Source organism: Gossypium hirsutum, chromosome A13, assembly GCF_007990345.1.
Source record: "Gossypium hirsutum isolate 1008001.06 chromosome A13, Gossypium_hirsutum_v2.1, whole genome shotgun sequence".
Lineage (NCBI taxonomy): Eukaryota > Viridiplantae > Streptophyta > Magnoliopsida > Malvales > Malvaceae > Gossypium > Gossypium hirsutum.
The window spans coordinates 105,686,414-105,706,577 of NC_053436.1; the positions used below are offsets into that span (position 1 = coordinate 105,686,414).

The 20,164-nt window shown below is 33.4% G+C and overlaps 1 protein-coding gene across 1 annotated transcript; it reads right to left on the reverse strand.

Moving 5' to 3' along the window:
- Positions 1–13,929: 13,929 nt before the first annotated feature.
- LOC107893470 (transmembrane 9 superfamily member 8) lies at positions 13,930–17,513 on the reverse strand. Its single transcript, XM_041085584.1, has 7 exons — positions 17,265–17,513; positions 16,456–16,620; positions 16,262–16,371; positions 16,052–16,160; positions 15,840–15,952; positions 15,573–15,723; positions 13,930–15,338 (listed from the first exon to the last, which is right to left on the reverse strand). Exons 1-7 carry the CDS (start codon positions 17,388–17,390, stop codon positions 14,181–14,183), a joined length of 1,932 nt encoding a protein of 643 aa, XP_040941518.1. The 5' UTR covers positions 17,391–17,513; the 3' UTR covers positions 13,930–14,180.
- Between the last annotated feature and the right edge of the window lie 2,651 nt (positions 17,514–20,164).

Here is a 20,164-nt window from a genome sequence, read left to right on the forward strand (position 1 = left end):
TAATAACAAAAAGTTCGTTCCAATGATATCTGAAATTAATATGGCTCAAGATGATAATACATGATGGATTGATACCGAAGCACCAAACATGTATGCAAAGACAAAAGCACGTTCACAAAGTTTACACAATGTGAAAATGACAATGTCTTATACATGGGAAATTCTTCCACCGCAGCAATCAAAGGCAAAGGGTCTGTTGAACTACAATTCACTTCTGGAAAGGTTTTAACCTTAAATGATGTATATTATGTACCAGAAGTTAGAAAGAATTTAATGTCTGGAAGTCTGTTAAATAAGTTTGGTTTCAAACTTGTTTTTGAGGCAGATAAGTTTATTTTGTCTAAGGGAGGAATTTTTGTAGGGAAAGGGTATATGTATGAGAGTATGTTCAAGCTAAATATTATTAATAAGAATAAAAATACTGTTTCTGCTTATATGGTTGAGTCTTTTTGTTTATGGCATTATAAATTAGGTCATTTGAATTATAGAAAATTGAATGACATGTATAAGTTAGATTTAATTCCTGTTTTTAACAATAATATTGGAAAATACAATACATGTATGTTGACTAAAATTACAAGAAACCCTTTCCCTAAGGTTAAAAGAAAAACAAAATTGCTTGATTTGATACATATTGATTTATGTGACATGTATAATACTCCTACATTAGGTGGAAAGAAATATTTTGTTACTTTTATTGATGATTATTCTAGATATTGTTATGTATATTTATTGCATTCAAAAGATGAAGTGCTTGATAAATTTAAAGTTTATAAATCTGAAGTTGAACTTCAGTGTGAATCATTTATCAAGTGCTTAAGATCGGATAGAGGTGGAGAATACTATAATCCAAGTTATTTTGAATCCACTGGGATTATCCATCAAGTTTCAGCCCCCTACACACTACAACAAAATGGTGTAGCTGAAAGGAAAAATAGAATCTTGACTGAAATGGTAAATTCAATGTTATTATATTCAGGTCTTGGACAAGGTTTTTGGGGAGAAGCTGTTCTAACAGTTTTTTCATATATTGAATAGAGTTCCTAATAAGGAAACTAAAATAACCCCCTTATGAACAATGGAAAAAAAAAGAAACCAAACCTTAATTATTTAAATGTTTGGGGTTGTAGAGCTATTGTCAAAGTTCCAACACCTAAACGTAAAAAGTTAGGTGAAAGAGGAATTGAATGCATATTTATAGGATATGCACAAAATAGCAAGGCATATAGGTTCATGGTAATTGAACCAAATGGTTCAATTTCAATTAATACTGTTATTGAATCAAGAGATGTTATTTTTGACGAAAATAAATTTAATTCTATATCAAGACAATTACAGCCACAAAAATTGATTCATTCTTCAAATGAGAATGAGATTCCATTGGAACAAATTGATAATAATGATGAATCTTGTCAAGATTTAAGAAGAAGTAAGATGATTAAAAAGGTCAAAGATTTTGGACCAGATTTCATTATATTTCTTGTAGAAGGAAAAGGTGACAGTATATGCAATAAGATACCTTATTGTTATAATAGAGAATCTGATCCTATTACATTTGAAGAGGCAATGAAATCTCAAGACTCTGCTTTTTGGAAAGAAGCAATAAATGATGAGATAGATTCAATAATGGGAAATCAAACTTAGTTCTTAGTTGATCTTCCATCGGGTTCCAAACCAATAGGTTGTAAATGGATCTTCAAAAAGAAAATGAAAGTCGATGGAACCATTGATAAGTTTAAAGAAAGGTTGGTAGCCAAAGGTTTTACACAAAAATAAGGTATTGATTACTTTGATACCTGTGCTCCAGTAGCAAGAATTGCTAATTAGACTCTTAATATCACTTACTTCTATATATAATTTGGTTGTTCACCAAATGGATGTTAAAACTGCATTTTTAAATGGTGAATTGGAAGAGGAAGTGTATATGGAACAACCGGAAGGATTTGCTGTTCCAGTATAAAAGCATAAGGTTTGTAAGCTTGTTAAATTTATATATGGACTCAAACAAGCACCAAAACAGTGACACCAAAAGTTTGACAATGTTGTTTTAGCTAATGGCTATAAAATAAATAAGTCCGATAAGTGTATATATAGCAAATTTGAAAATGGAAAAGGTGTCATAATTTGCTTATATGTAGATGACATGCTTATTTTTGGCACAGATTTGTAACAAATAGAAAACACAAAGAAATTCTTGTCAAACAACTTTGCTATGAAGGATATGGGTGCAGCAGATGTTATTCTTAAGATTAAAATAACCCAAGATGAAAGCACTATAGTTTTATCACAATCACATTACATTGAAAGGGTGCTTAAAAAGTTTGATCTTTTCAACTGTATACCTGCATCTACACCCATGGATCCTCAAATAAAATTAGTATCTAATACTGGTAGGAAAATTGATCAATTGAAATATGCAAGTCTAATTGGTTGTCTTATGAACATAATGACTTGTACAAGACCAGGTATTGCATATGCTGTTGGGAAATTAAGTAAGTACACAAGTAATCCAAGTAGCTTGCATTGACAAGCTTTGAATAGAGTACTTTGGTACTTAAAGAAAACTATTGACTATGGATTGTGTTATAATGGATATCCTCCAGTTTTAGAAGGGTATTCCGATGCTAGTTGGATTACAGGTTTGGAAGATCATGCATCTACTAGTGGATGGATTTTCATTCTTGGTGGAGGAGCCATTTTTTAGGGTTCTAAGAAATAAACATGTATTACTGATCCCACCATGACAGCAGAATTTATTGCATTAGCCGTTGCATCTAAAGAAGCAGAATGGTTAAGAAATTTGCTTTATGATATACCTTTTATGGCCGAAGCCAATTTCACCTATTTCTATCCGTTGTGATAGTGAAGCTACTCTAGCAAAGGCATATTGCCAAGTATATAATGGAAAGTCTAGACACATTGGATTAAGACATAGTTATGTCCGACAATTAATTTCTGATGGAGTGGTCACTATTAATTATGTGAGGTTAAGTGAAAATTTGGCGGATCCTTTGACAAAAAGTCTTGCTAAAGATATAGTAAAAAGGACCTCAAAAGGGATGGGACTCAAGCCCATTAATTAGAGTCACCCATGATGGAAACTCGACTCAATGCTTGGTATAACATCAAGTCTTGAGTTCAATGAGACAAAGTACATCATTAGTATGTGACTGTTAGCACTGTAAATAAATCCATCTTAAGATTAAAGTGCTAGGTACCTGTAATGATAAGGGAAGGATGAGTAATGTACTCTTAATAGACCCATAACATAAAAATGTTAGAGTGTTATAATTACGGGAACACTCTTGATAGGATCTACGTATGTGAGTGGAAGTATGGCCGCTTCTAGGAGCTCAAGGGCTTGGTTCTAACAGTACTCATAAAAAGAGGACACAAACATATGGCCATAATAGTGTCCCTAGATACTGTAACACCCCATACCCGTATTCGTTGTAGGAATAGGGTACGAGGCATTATCGGAGTTTATGAATTAAATTTTTTTTACTCAATATAACCCCTTTATAGTTATCTAACCTTCCCTGCAATTTAAAACTGAGACCAATCCACATCAACAAATCCAATTCAACACAATTTCAAGATAGATTCATGCATATTTATAAAATAACCTCATCACATACCAAAACCAAGATTTGTTAGCCATACCAATGGCTGACCTTACATTCATTTAGCATTAACATTTACTTTATTAGCTTATACATGCTATTGATTTCCAAAATAAAGTTTCTTAGTATACCAAAATCTTAAGGTTGATAGTGTGATGTGTCTCCAACCGAATCCGACCTCCGAGCTCTTAACACTACAAAATAGGGGAAAATGAAATAGGGTAAGCACTTTGTGCTTAGTAAGCTCATGTAACAAGAATTATACTTACCTAATATTTTCAATATAATGCAATAAACATTCATATATCCATTCAATGCATTATTACCCTAACATGCACAAACTCAACATTCAAGTTAGTACAATAATTTCCATGTATCAGTAATATATATACCATGATTAATGATATCATCAATACCATGATTTCCATTCCCTTATTATTTTTCCATATTTATCCCATTGAATTTCTTAGAATTTTCGATTGATTTTCAGAGGTACACTTTTAGTGTACAATTTTCGGGTCCGTCAATTCATATACATGTGCGCACATTTCCATTTCAGAAAGCACACTCCCACGAACCTCATCCTTACAGCGGGGTTACCAGTCCAGGCTAAATCCCCTGTAATATAAACTCATAGAGTATTGTTGGAGTCCAGGCTAAATCCCCTACAACGACAATTACTCTATTGAGCTTAGATCTGAATTACCAGTCCAGGCTAAATTCAGACCCTAATTCGGATTACCCGTCCGGGCTAAATCTATTTTTCACATATTCTTCGGGAGGGCTATATCAGAATAGGATCACTCGTCTGGGCTAGATCCTTTTTACCGTCAATTCCTTTTTAGAGAGCGATCGAAATTTCCTTTCATTCAACCGTGATTTCTTCCCCTTTTTATCAAATATATCAATGTTTCATCAATTTTCATATAATGAACATTCAAATCATATTCACATCAATAACATACATTTCAAGCATTTAAGAATATAATTCAAGTTACACGAACTTACCTAGATACTTGTTCGTATACAAAAATCTACTAATCCCGAACTTTTTCCTTTCCTCGATCTAGCTTCGTTTTTGAATCTTCTGGATTTGGTGCAAAAATTATGAAATACCAGCTTACAAAACCCTCCTATGGCTTTTTTGGCTAATGAGAATGAAGAAAAATGAAGAGATTTCTAGATATTCCAAATTAGTCATACTTTAATTTAGTAAATTTGTTATTTTCTGATTTTGCCCTTATTTCAGTAATTCTCTTGATTTTTCTCAGCTTATGCCGCCCAAAATATCTTTTTTGGAATTATTTGCTCTTTAGGTCGCTCCCCATTTGACAATTGAGCTATTTAATCCTTCTAGTAACTTTTACACCCATTTCAATTTAGTCATTTTCATTTAATTACCTATCCAAACGTTAAAATTTTCTAACGAAATTTTAATACCACATTACTAACATTTTATAAATATTAATAAAAATATTTCCTACTCAGTTTTACGAGATCAAGATCTTAATACCTTGTTTTTACCCAATTTCTTCAATAATTCTTTTTTCTAACTTACCACTAAATCGGTAAAATTTTTTCTATCGATATTTTAATACGATTTTCCTATCATATAAATATTCATGCAAAAATATTAAAATAAACTTCTCTTTAAATCAGATTTGTGGTTACGAAGCCACTGTTTCGATAACCTTGAATTTAGGCCATTAAAACTCTCCCCCCATTTTAAGGATTTTCGTCCTCGAAAATCTTACCAGTAAAGAGGTTTGGGTATTGTTTCCTCATTGTTTCCTCCGGTTCCCATGTCGCTTCCTCAATCCCGTGCTTTTTCCACAATACTTTCACCAAATTTATGTTTTATTTTTATTTTTAAGCTCATTTGTTTCCCGTGCCAATATCTTGACCGGTTCTTCATTGTAAGTCATATCTAGTTGAATCTCCACTTCTGTCGGAGAAATAACATGTGAAGGATCTGACCGATATCGTCATAGCATAGACGCATGAAAAACGTTATGGATTCTATCTAGTTCCGGTGGTAATGTCAATCGATAAGCGACTGATCCAATTCTTTCTATGATCTCATATGGCCCGATAAATCTTGGACTTAATTTACACTTTCGACCGAATCGAAGAACTTTCTTCTAAGAAGACACTTTTTAGGAATACCTTATCACCGACCTGAAATTCAATCTCTTTTCGTTTAAGATCGGCATATGATTTTTGACGATTAGAAGCTGCTTTTAAATTATCCCGAATAACCTTTACTTTTTCTTTTGTTTCTCGGATCAAATCAACCCCATGTATTTTCTTTTCATTGAGCTCTGTCCAATATAATGGTGTTCTACATTTTCTACCATACAAAGCTTCATACGGAGCCATTTTAATACTGGACTGATAACTGTTATTGTAAGCAAATTCAATCAAAGGTAGATATCTCTCCCAATTACCTTCAAACTCTAGTATACAACATCGGAGCATATCTTCCAATACTTGAATTACACACTCAGATTGGCCATCTGTCTGAGGATGAAATGCAGTGCTGAAATACAACTGAGTACCCAAGGCTTCTTGCAATCCGTCCCAGAAACAAGTCGTAAATCGGGGATCTCTATCCTATATAATGGAAACAAGCACTCCATGTAGCCTAACAATCTCAGATATGTATAGTTCAGCCAGTTTATCTAAAGAATAATCTATACGTACCGGAATAAAGTGTGCTGACTTTGTCAATCGGTCAACAATCACTTAAATAGCATCTTTTTCCCTCGGAGACAACAGTAACCCTGATACAAAATCCATAGTTATTCTTTCCCATTTCCATTCCAGTATAATAATTGGCTGAAGTAACCCCGAAGGTACCTGATGTTCAGCTTTAACTTGCTGACATATTAAACACCTTGATACAAACTCAGAGATATTACGTTTTATTCCGACCACCAGTACATCTTTTTCAGATCATTTTACATTTATTACTCCTCGGATGTAAAGACATAGTACGGCTGTGAGCCTCGTGTAGAATCTTCTGTTTGAGCTCTGAATTCTGAGGTACACATACCCTACATCTGAATAACATACAACCATCAATCCCAATTTGAAATTCAGAATCAGTACTTGACTCACACTGTGCCCGTTTAACCTGTAACTTCTCATCATTCTTTTGAGCTTTACATATTTACTGTAGAAATGTCGGTTTAACTCTCAATTCAGCTAGGATTGAACCATCATCAGTCAGTGACAACTAGGTATTCATAGCTCGTAAAGCAAACAGAGATTTCTGGCTCAAAGCATCAGCTACAGCATTAGCCTTACCCGGATGGTAATCAATAATCAAATCATAGTCCTTTATCAGTTCAAGCCACCTGCGCTGTCTCAAATTCAAATCTTTTTGGGTCATTAGATATTTCAGGCTTTTATTATCAGTATAAATATGACATTTCTCACCGTACAAGTAATGTCGCCATATCTTCAGCACAAATACAATAGTAGCTAATTCAAGATCATGTACTGGGTAATTTCTTTCATTTGGTTTAAGTTGTCTTGAAGCATAGGCTATTACTTTACCTTCTTGCATCAAGACACAACCTAAACCATTTAATAAGGCATAACTGTAAATAATAAATTCCTTACCCGGTTCAGGCTGCACTAATACAGGTGCTTTCGTTAGTAAATCTTTCAATCGGTTAAAACTCTACTGACATTTATCAGTCCACCCGAACTTTACATCTTTCTGCAATAATCGAGTCATCGGAGAAGCTATCATAGAGAATCCCTGTACAAATCTCCGATAATAACCAGTTAAACCCAAGAAACTTCTAACTTCAGATATATTCTTTGGTAGACTCCAATTAACGATAGTTGAGATTTTACTTGGATCTACCTTAATGCCTTCGGCGGATACAATATGTCCAAGAGAATCCACTTAACGAAGCCAAAATTCACATTTACTGAATTTAGCATATAACTGCTTCCTTTGCAGAATTTGCAACACAATTCTCAAATGTTTTACGTGTTCCTCTTCATCATCTCGAGAATAAACCAAAATATCATCAATGAATAATACCACAAATCTGTCTAAGTACGGTCTAAATATCTGGTTTATCAAATCCATGAATACTACGGGTGAATTAGTTAACCCAAACGACATAACTAGAAACTCATAATGCCCGTACCTGGTTCTGAAGGCTTTTTTTGGCACATCTGACTCATTTACCCATAACTGATAATAACCTGATCGAAGATCAATCTTTGAAAATATTGTAGCGCATTTCAGCTGATCAAATAAATAATCAATTCGGGGTAATTGGTACTTATTCTTTAAGGTTACTTTATTAAGCTGCTGGTAGTCGATACACAGTCTTAAAGACCCGTCCTTCTTTTTTACAAATAGAATCGGAGCACCCCAAGGTGAATGACTCGATCGGATAAAACCCCTGTCAACAAGTTCTTGCAACTGTGCCTTTAACTCCTTTAATTCTGTAAGAGCCATCCAGTATGGAGCTATGGAAATCGGAGTAGTTCCCGAAATCAAATCTATAGAAAACTCCACTTCTCTTTCTGGTGGCAACCCTAGTAATTCATCTGGAAAGACATTGAAAAATTTACATACCACTGGCACTGCCTGTATCTTTGACTCAGATATCTTGGTGTCGAGCACATAAGCCTAGTAAGCATCATACCTTTTTTTGACATACCTTTGTGCTGTCATTACTGAAATCACATTAGATAACCCCTCTGCCGGATCAGATTTAACCCGGAGCAACTCACCATTCTGACATTTTAGCACTATATTTCTGTCTAGAATTTACTACTACATCATGTTGGGTTAACCAATTCATGCCCAATATCACATCAAATTCATCAAATGGCAGTAGCATCAAATCAACTAGGAAATAATAACCTCTTACCATCAGTGGACAATTTTTACAGATTTTATCCACCAAAACAGATTGGCTCAGGAGGTTCGAGACTTTAACCACAAATTCAATAGGTTCAATAGATAAATCTTTAACACATGCAAGCTTTATGCATATATATGAATGCGTAGAACCGGAATCAATTAATGCAGTAATATCAGTGTCAAGTAAAGAAAATATACCAGTAATAACATCGGGTGCTGAGGCATCTTCTCTGGCACTAATGGCATATGTCCTAGCAGGTGTTTGTGCCTCAGGTCTGCCTGCAGTATCTTTTGTAGTTCCTCGACTACCACTGACATTACCGGATGGTCGAGGTGGTCTAACACTTGAAACTGAATTACTCAGCTTCGATATCTGTTCAGCTTTTTTTTCACCCATTTCTGGACAATCTCTGGGGAAATGGTCAAAAGATCCACATCGGTAACAAGCCCCACTTTTTAATCGGCATTCACCAAAATAAGCTTTATTACAGTACTGACATCTTCACTTAGGGGTCCCAACACTGCCAACACTGATCACTGATGGAGTGGAAGGTCTTGGATTAGTGCGTTGAGAACCTCCCTCTCTGCCCGAATACCCAGTGGCTGAGGTAGAACACTCTTGGTACTTCTTCAATTTCTTTGAAACAGAAAACTGAGATTTTTTTCATGGGTCTTTTACTAAAAATTCGAGCTTCCCTCTCATCCTATTTCTTCTCTTTGCTCAATTCTTCTGCTTTATAAGCTCTCTCTGACAACGTAGCAAACTCTCAAATTTCAAGAATTCCGATCAGTAGCTTAATGTCTTCATTTAACCCTTCTTTGAATCGTTTGCACATTTCAGCTTTTGACTGTACCCATTCTGGAGCATATTTACTCAATTGAACAAATTTTGTTTCATACTCAGATACCGATCTATTGCTCTGTTTCAGTTCAAGAAATTCTTTTCTTTTATGATCAAGGAACCTCTGGCTGATATATTTCTTTTTAAATTCGTTCTGAAAGAACTCTAATGTAATTTCTTCTTTTGGAACAACTGAAGCTTTAATATTCCACCAATGATAAGCTGTGTCTTTTAGCAGTGAGACGGCACATTTCAAACATTCTTTTGGTGTGGAAGATAATTCCTTCAAAACCCGAGTAATATTTTCTAACCAGAATTCAGCCCGTTCGGAATCATCATCAACTGCTGCTCAAAATTCTTCTGCCCCATATTTTTGAATTTTATCTACTGGAGCTTTCTCTTTTCTGATAGATTCAGTACCTGTACCCTGTAGGATCTCGGGAACCAGTGGAGGAGCAAGAGGGGAAGCTTGAACTTGCTGCACTACAGGTTTAGTTCTTAAGTATTGACTAAACCATTCATTCATCATTTGAAAGAAGGCTATTTTTGCCTCCTCCCCTCGACCCTCTGTCTCGGGCCTTCTACTGCTAGTTTCTTCTCTTTGTACTGAAGTCGGAGCCTGACTCCTAGCTTTCTCGGATTGAGCTTGGTCGGATGACATTACTATAAGAAAAACACAATTTAAATGGTCAGGAGATATCACACTATCAATAATAATTTAAATGGCATGTATAGCTAATCCCGCGTTTGCTACGTTGGTCCTAGAATCGGCTAAACCGTGGCTCTGATACCAACAAATGTAACACCCCCTACCTGTATTCGTTGCCGGAATAGGGTACGAGGTATTATTAGAGTTTACGAATTAATTTTTTTTACTCAATATAACCCCTTTATAGTTATCTAACCTTCCCTGCAATTTAAAACTGAGACCAATCCACATTAACAAATCTAATTCAACATAACTTCAAGATAGATTCATGCATATTTATAAAATAACCTCATCACATACCAAAACCAAGATTTGTTAGCCATACCAATGGCTGACATTACATTCATTTCGCATTAACATTTACTTTATTAGCTTATACATGTCATTGATTTCCAAAATAAAGTTTCTTAATATACCAAAATCTTGAGGTTGATAGTGTGATGTGTCTCCAACCGAATCCAACCTCCGAGCTCTTAACACTACAAAACAGGGGAAAATAAAATAGGGTAAGTACTTTGTGCTTAGTAAGCTCATGTAACAAGAATTATACTTACCTAATATTTTCAATATAATGCAATAAACAATCATATATCCATTCAATGCATTATTACCCTAACATGCACAAACTCAACATTCAAGTTAGTACAATAATTTCCATGTATCAATAATATATATATACAATGATTGATGAACTCATCAATACCATGATTTCCATTCCCTTATTATTTTTCCATATTTATCCCGTTGAATTTCTTGGAATTTTCGATAGATTTTCAGAGGTACACTTTTAGTGTACAATTTCCGGGTCCGTCAATTCATATACATGTGCGCACATTTCCATTTCAGAGAGCACACTCCCACGAACCTCATCCTTACAGCGGGGTTACCAGTCCAAGCTAAGTCCCCTGTAATATAAACTCATAGAGTATTGTCGGAGTCTAGGCTAAATCCCCTACAACGACAATTACTCTAATGAGCTTGGATCTGAATTACAAGTCCAGGCTAAATTCAGACCCTAATTCGGATTACCCGTCCGAGCTAAATCCATTTTCCACATATTCTTTGGGAGGGCTATATCAGAATAGGATCACCCGTCTGGGCTAGATCCTTTTTACCGTCAATTCCTTTTCAAAGATCCATCGAAGTTTCCTTTCATTCAATTGAGATTTCTTCCCCTTTTTATCAAATTTATCAATGTTTCATCAATTTTCATACAATGAACATTCAAATCATATTCACATCAATAACATACATTTCAAGCATTTAAAAATATAATTCAAGTTACACGAGCTTATCTCGATACTTGTTCGTATACAAAAATCTACTAATCCCAAACTTTTTCCTTTCCTCGATCTAGCTTCGTATTTGAATCTTCTGGATTTGGTGCAAAAATTATGAAATATCAGCTTAGAAAACCCTCCTATGGTGTTTTTGGCTGATGAGAATGAAGAAAAATGAAGAGATTTCTAGATATTCCAAATTAGTCCTACTTTAATTTAGTAAATTTTGTTATTTTCCCATTTTGCCCTTATTTTAGTAATTCTCCTGATTTTTCTCAGCTTATGCCACCCAAAATATCTCCTTTGGGCTTATTTTCTCTTTAGGTCCCTCTCCATTTGACAATTGAGCTATTTAATCATTCTTGTAACTTTTACACCTATTTCAATTTAGTCCTTTTCATTAATTACCTATCCAAACGTTAAAATTTTCTAACGGAATTTTAATACCACATTACTAACATTTCATAAATATTTATAAAAATATTTCCTACTCATTTTTACGAGATCAAGGTCTTAATACCTTGTTTTTACCCAATTTCTTCAATAATTTCTTTTTCTAACTAACCACTAAATCGGTAAAATTTTTTCTATCGATATTTTGATACGATTTTTATATCATATAAATATTCATGCAACAATATTAAAATAAATTTCTCTTTAAATCGGATTTGTGGTTACGAAACCACTGTTTCAATAACCTTGAATTTAGGCCATTACAACTATGCATTGACCAATGTTGAAATCATTGTGTGAGATGTGTTCAGTTAATCAAATGAAATAGTTGGTTCAAAGCTTAGTCTACCATGCAATTTCGATTAACTTTAACATGTTTTCACTAAGTGAAAGTTCAATCGTAAGATACCTTTCATTTATGTAACTTGATTTCCAAGAATATCAAAATCTAAAATATTTTGAAAATGGGGGGAGATTGTTGGAACATTTTCAAATATTTATAGTGTTCCAATAACTATAAATGAATGGGTGTAATTAATCAAAAGATTATATCGTTTAATTATTTGAAAAAGAATTATAACTATTTGAATAATTTTATTTGAATAGTTATAGTTAAATAAATAATTATATGTTTATTTTAAAGAAATTATTATTCAGAAAGACAACTATTGATGAAATATGTCTCTACGAAGAGACATAAAAATTCCTATAAATAGGAATGAGATTTCATTTGGAATTCATACCATCAAATTCTAATATTCTTTCTTTCCTTCCTTCGTTTTCTAATATTATTAGACTATTCTATAAAGTATTACTGCAGAAATCCTTTATAGAAATTGAGTTTCTTGTCATACAATTGCTCAGTGTGTAGTGGGCTATTCTCGTCAGTGCAAAACGTAAATAGTCATTGGCTTCATTATATCCTCGAGATTAATTTGCTTGAAACTCGTTTGCACACCGAAGATAGGTGAGGGCGAATATAACCTTAAAGATAGTGGCTTAATACACGCCTTGAAGCCTTGTCCTATTTCTTCTTCTGTTCGAGTTCCGTTCGTGTGTTCGAGATTTTCCTCACCGAAGATTTGTACTAACAATATCTATAATAATTAATGTAATAGGATAATATTTTGTATAATCACACAAAATCCTTATGAAATTTTTGTTATTACTCAAAATATTTAGTAAGTAGTAATAAAATTTGTAATTTGATAATATATATTCTATAATTCATATTATACTAAACATTATAAAATCTGTAATAATTAGTATAATAAGGTAATATGTCGCCTAAGAGTTGTGTTATTACTCAAAAATTATGCAAACTCTAAGAAATTTTGTAAATCGGTAATATATTCTATAGTCTGTGTTAGACTAACATTACAAAATCAATCATAATTAGTGTAACAAAATAATATTTAGTATAATCACATAATGTTGTACAATTTTCTTTTTCTTTTTCTTTTTATTTTTGATAAAATAAACAGAAAAAAGAATATCATAAGCAAATTATCAAAAGAGTTATCATCCTTCAAGATCTCTTTAATCTCCAAAGGGAGATTTTTAAATAAATTCAACGATTCAACACTTGAGATATTCATTTTAGCCAAAGTATCAGCTACCCGATTGGTCTCTTTGAAAACATAATTTAAGGATCAATTCTACTCAAAGGCTAGAATTTATTGAATATTCCTTATTAGAGAATTTTTTAGACCACCATATAAATCAGAAAAAATTATGCGCAAACATTTACACAAAATAATGCATATACAGTTATAGCTTACAGTTATTAAACTTGAAATAAGCTTCATAATTGTCAAAATCAGATAAATCGGTTTGTACGTCAGAAATATTAAAAAAAAAATGATTAGTTTTTTAACGAGTACAACGATTAAACAAACGATTTAAGCTGAATTCTATAAATCTTCAATATTTTTTTTAAAGTTCTTAATATTTTATCTAGTAAAGAAAACTAAATCGGATCGAAAAATATTCTTGACCGATTGAACTAGAGTTCGGACATGATCCATTCCTTTCGTTATAAAAGAATTCCAGCCTTGGGCATGTCAAGTTGTGTTCCACCAGGTCAAGACAAATCATCAACATAAGTATTTTGCGTTTTCTGTAAATAAACGAATAAAAAGGCTACGATATTATTACAAAATCATCAAATTCACCCAGTGTTTTTCTGACATTTCCAATATAACAGGAGAATGATTGATAAAAGAATCACAAGAAACTCCTCTTAACAAATATCTGAATAACAAGTATTTTCTCAATCAACTACAACAATGACAACTCAGTTCAAAAATGAGAATTAATGTATACATCTTAAAGCATGACTATATCTTAACCTAAAAAGCATATCCCCTTTTACACACTAATCGATCTTGACAGATGAGTAGATAAGTCTCGTGAACCAAAAGCACGCATAAAATCCGATGGTGCCCGTTAGCACAAAAAATGCATACGAAGCGATTAGCATGTACCCAAAGTATAGGAGCCCCGAAACCAGCTTAGTGATCTCAAGCTTTGTGAAGAAATAAAATGTAGCGTAGAGGAAGAGGTACAAAGCCGAGGAGCCGGATGTGAGATATGATCTCCACCACCACAAATAATCTTCACTGCATAATTGGAAGTAGCAAAGCACAATGGTTATTTCAGCACAAGTGATAAGGAGGATAATGAATACCAAGAACAGGAAACCAAAGATGTAGTAGAACTGGTTCAGCCAGATTGAGGTGAGAATGAAGAACAGCTCGATGAAAACAGCTCCAAATGGAAGTATTCCTCCGATCAGAATAGAGAATGTCGGGTTCATATACCAAGCTTGCTCTGGGATTTGCCTTGGGATTTTGTTCGTCTTCACAGGATCCTCAATTGCTGGCTTCTTGAACCCAACATAACCACCCACAAAAACAAGTGGAACCGAAATTCCGAACCACATGAGGACCAGAGCAAACATTGTCCCAAAAGGCACGGCCCCAGAAGACTTCTGGCCCCATATAATTGCATTTAAGACAAAAAAGATGGCAAAGGCAATGCCTGGGAACATGCACGCAGTCCTAAAAGCTAATTTCTTCCATTCTGCTCCTTTAAACATTTTGTACAGACGGGCAGAAGCATAGCCCGCAAAATTGCCCATGAAGACCCAAAGTAAAAGCATAGCTGTCATCAGACCACCTCGGTTTGAAGGGGAAAGAAATCCAAAAACAGCAAAGATCATGGTAACAAGTACCATGCCCAAAAATTGAACACCAGTGCCAACATAGACACAGAGTAGATCAGAATTAGATGGAGGCCTGAAAACATCCCCATGGACAAGCTTCCATCCTGTCTCTTCTTGGGCTTCTTCCTGAGTCTCAAGTTCGTTATACCTAGAAATGTCACGGTATAGTGTCCTTAGCATGATCATTGCTACCATTCCCGAAAGGAAGAGAACAATCATCAAAGAATTGACAATTGAGAACCAGTGTATTTGGTCATCATTCATTAAAAGATATGCATCCCACCTAGATGCCCACTTCACATCACTCTCCTGAAAGTCGCACAGAAAAATTTAAGAATACTAGCACCTCATAGATTTATATGTCAGAAACTTAATTCAAGAAAATGTTATACAATAGAGAATTTTTTCCAAGTAATAATATCAACAGAATCTACTTAAACACAAAGGAATACAGCCTCTAAGGGTTCAGCTCAAGGTTGCCATTGGAAAATTTTAACATTGCAATTGTCAACCCTACAAATTATTTGAAGTTGAAGAGCTCACCTGGTATTCAACATCATAGGTGAATATTATCTCCTTTTTTGCTTCAACTTCTTGAGGAGTGTTAGAACTAACAACTGTGCGTTTATTATGGGGATCGCATGTTGTTAAACGACTTTTTTCATTCCATTCCCCCTCATATTCATGTTTAATACTGCATTGTTTCAGTATATGAAGAAAATGAATTAAAACACAATACTTGAATCTCAGTCGCAGAAACCTAGAATCAAAAACATTAGAATATGATAGAACTCAAAGGAACCAACTAACCTGTATGGTTTAACCTCAAAACCCACAATTCTAGCAGAGTCAGTTTGTGGATCCCTATGATACTTGACGGTAAATGCTAAATGGTTGTGAATGAAATATCTTTCTTCCTTGCTCTGTAAATAACCAGAAAACATAAGCATACACAGATATAGTAGCTAATTACATCCACAACCAAAGGAACTTTTAATGCTTGTAATAGATATTATGTTTACCCCACTGTATTGGCCTTTGAGCCCAACATGGTAGCCAAGCTGATAAACAGTAGAAGAGTCTTGATCTGATCTTCTAATGGGAACAATAAGGGGGAGGTTGTCCAGTATCCTGTCAAGCGAATCAAAAATTAATTAGAAAGAGATCCTAGGCGACAGAGCAATTAAAAGATTGAAAGATGACTTCCATGTCCCAATAAACAAATAGCATACATATTGACTCGATATTCATCATCAATCTTCTCCTTAAACTGCTTTGCAGTTTTGGCATCAAGTGTAATGCGGCAAAGAACAGTACACATTTGTGGCTCTCGCATTTTAAACTACATTAATTAAAGTCAACAAAAACAAGTTAGGCCATAAAATAAACAGTCAGAACTAAATCATCAGAAATACTAATAACTGACCACATAAGGAGAGTTTTCAATTCGATCACCACGAAGCACTTCTCCAAGATTCTCAGTGCTGTCAACTATCTTTTTAGGTGGGCAAAAAGGAAGCGAATAGTATGAATAAGGAAGCTGAGTCTTTATAGACGTCAATTTGTTCACTTTCACCTTCAAAGGATCTCCCTGCAAACCCCAACAAAAGAATAAAAACTAAAGAAGACCAGTATGATTCCTCAGTGAACGCCTCCCAACTATCATGGCATGTAGTGAGAACATAAAGTGGTTTAATCAAAGCCTTTATTGATCAGGTGTGCATGATGAGCACAATGTAACTAACCACAATAAAGATCACGTACGTTTTGGTGCTTCAATTAATACATTATGTATATTGAATCTCTTTCGAGGATAACTTCCTAAATCTTAAGCAATAATTATTCTAGGTAGCATTACAGAACATGATCAGCATAAAGTACAATCGCAGATACCTTGGATAAATGCAAGAACGGAACAAAACTTAAAAACTAGCTAAAAGAATGCACTCTCAACGTTTTCAAATAAAAGAATAAAACGGAAAAGGAAATCATCATGTGAAATGAAGTTAACTTGTTCTAATTATACAACCTAGCTGAATCTGAGACGTTATTTCCATTTCCAACATATTAAATTTTTAATAATATTCCTTCTCGTAGTGAACCTATATGAATCCTACTATTATATAAAAAAATAAACAGAGATCATAGCTAAGGCACGAAATTAAAACCAGATCAACCAAAAAAAGAAGAAGAAAGGAACATAGGGAAAAACACAAATAGAAATCGAAAGGCAACCTTATGGAAGTCTTCGGGAGCGACACCGGGAAGGTAGAAGCAGTGAGCAGCGTGGGCCAGAAAGAGGAAGAGAAACGGACATATCTTGGCGGTCAACTTGTGCATAGATCTGGATCGAGACTCCATTTTGACGATGGGAGAAACTCTCTCTTTGACAAGGGAGAGAGGGAAATTAGATCTGGAAAACGAAAAGAGCGTATATATGTGTTTTTCACTTTTTCCTTTAATTTCATTTTTAAATTTCACTTGGAATTAGGTTTTTGTGATCCACTGTCTTGTGTAAAACTACAACAATAGTTCCTGTACTATAACGTATATTGCATTTTGGTCTTTTTACTAAAAAATTGGGTAAACTAATCCCTAAACATTAGATGAATGAAAAAAATAGTCCCTCCCTTAAATTGTGCCGTAAAATGCTTAGTTTGAGAATAATATAAAAAATAATCCTTAATATTTACACACTTATTTAATTTAGCCCCTATTTTTTTATGCCTAACAATTTAACCATCAACCTTCTATCACTAATAAGAGACTATCACCACATTTAGTTCACTGTAACGGAATAGAGCTGTAATGGAATATAGTTATAATCAGTAATTTAATTGTTTGGTTGAATGAAAAGAAATAGAACTCTAATAGTATTTTTGTATCTTGTTGAATGGAATAAAGTTGTAATAACATAAAAAAAACTAAAATGACCAGATTACCCTTACCATAAAATTTTTTAGATTGATAATTATTGTTATTATTATTAAATTTTATTAATATTATTATTAAATAATTTAATTTAATTTAATATTTTATAATAAATTATTTTTATTTTATGTTTTCTGAAATTTGAAAATAATATATTATATCGAATTATATTAAAATATTTTTATTTTTATATTAAATTATATTAAAATATTTAACGTAGTCGATATTAAAGTGACTCCATCCTAATATTGAAACCTTAAACCCAATTTCCTCTGTGGCTAGAAAATAACTAGATCAGCATCAGTAAGAAATATATGCTATCGCAGCTTCAGTCTAGTCCAAAAATAAACAAATTTTATTTCCAAATTGCCTTTCTTTTGGCATAACAGAAAGCACAGGCAACCAATAAATCATAAATAGAAAGACATGGTTATGTTTATGAGCAGAACTGGTAGGTTTTCTTGATAGCCATATAAATATTCGAAAAGGTGAGTTGCAAGGTAACCTGCATCTCAAATTGTTTTTCAAAATCCCTTCACTCGGATTCAAGAAAATAAAATAATTTAACAACGTAAAGCTAAAATGACTGTCAAAACATTTTTGGTGATTGCTCCAACCTTTGAAGCTTTATCGATCCCTATGTTAGCAGTTAAATATCCTTCCAAGCTGTTAAGATCAACATCAGTGGCATCATGAACAACAGACTGTCACCTCTGGGATGTACTAGATCTTACCACTGCCTTGAGAAGGAGATTTCTAGTGGGATAAATCTAGTCTCCAGCAAATAATTTATTTTTTTAATTAAAAATCTTAAATAAAAATTATAATTCCAAAAATTATATAAAAAAAGAACTCTTCAAAAATAAAATAAGAAAAAATCTAAAATTATATCCCAAATTAATCAATTGATTTTTCTTCTTTTTTTTTTATTCCAGTATATTTTAGATTTTAAGCAAGCATATATATAGAGACTCTAATAATATATGAGGTGTTAGCATTTGATATGCGAAAATAATTACACCATTAACCCCCCATTTTCTTTAAAATAACAGGAGAAAAGTGAAATGTTTTCATAGAGAAGCAGTTGGACTATTTTTTTCTCTTAAGATCTTAAAACTATTTATAATTAGATATTTGGTTGGGTATATATAGTGGATCAAGTTTAATGCTTGATTTATTTAATTTTTTATATTTAAAATTCATAATTGATTAAATAAATTGTTTGAAATGAATAAATTAATTGAATAAATCAAGTTGTTTTGATTTATTCGATTCAATTTTTTAGATTTATTCGATTTAATTAATATCTCGTATAACTTTATTGATGGTCAATCCGTTTGTATTCGAGTATCAAGAATGGTCATGAGGGTGAACGTGACCCCGATCATTATCTTCTTGTAGAAGACGAACGGCGAAAAATGTCCACGAAGGTGATGTGGTGGATGGATCAGGTCTGAGGGCGATGGTGGCGGCAGACGAAAGATTGGAATGGATCTCAACGGTCAGAGTGCTTACCTTTGACTTGTTTACTGCCAGATGCTCTTGCCGCCATCTACAACTAGCAATGGATGTGGACAAAAGTGAACTTGGGAGCTGTTCAATTTCTTGATATTCTGGTTTTTTGACGAGGAAAGCTTAAGTGCGACGGGAACTTTTGCTTTTCTTTTGATGTTTTATTTTTAAAGTCTTATGGTTTGTATTTTATTTGATTTTTTTTCATTTATGAAACATTGCCGTATTGCTTCAATAAAGATATCCAATCTTTATTTAAAAAATAAATAAAATCTCGTACAACGTTATTGATGGTCAGTCTATTTGTATTCGGGTATCGGGAATAGTCATAGATTACCATGACGTTTTGGATTGAATAAATTTATTTAGGCCCATCTTTCTTTCTCTAGGATTTTTTTTTAATATGTAGTTTGTCCTTTTAACTTATTTAAAGGTGATTGGTTGGTATTTAAATTTTTTATTAGACCTATAGTTAGTATTTGAACTTGTTCTCATCACTTAAGTTGGTACTTTTACACTAACACCGTTAGTTTATGTTGACGTGATACTGATAGTCAATCCGTTAATAACACGTGGCAGTCTCTTAGTATGCCACGTGGCAAATATAAATGAAAAATACTTTAAAAATATATAAATTAATTATAAAAAATATAATTTTGTTAGCATAAAAATGAAACTAGACAAAAATTTAT

Coding starts and splice junctions, on each gene's coding strand:
- LOC107893470 (XM_041085584.1), bottom strand. CDS start 17,390: ATGGAGTCTCGATCCAGATCTATGCACAAGTTGACCGCCAAGATATGT. Junction 16,621..17,264: donor CTCCCGAAGACTTCCATAAG/GTTGCCTTTCGA, acceptor TGGGGTTTGCAG/GGAGATCCTTTGAAGGTGAA. Junction 15,953..16,051: donor TCAAAGGCCAATACAGTGGG/GTAAACATAATA, acceptor GGTTATTTACAG/AGCAAGGAAGAAAGATATTT.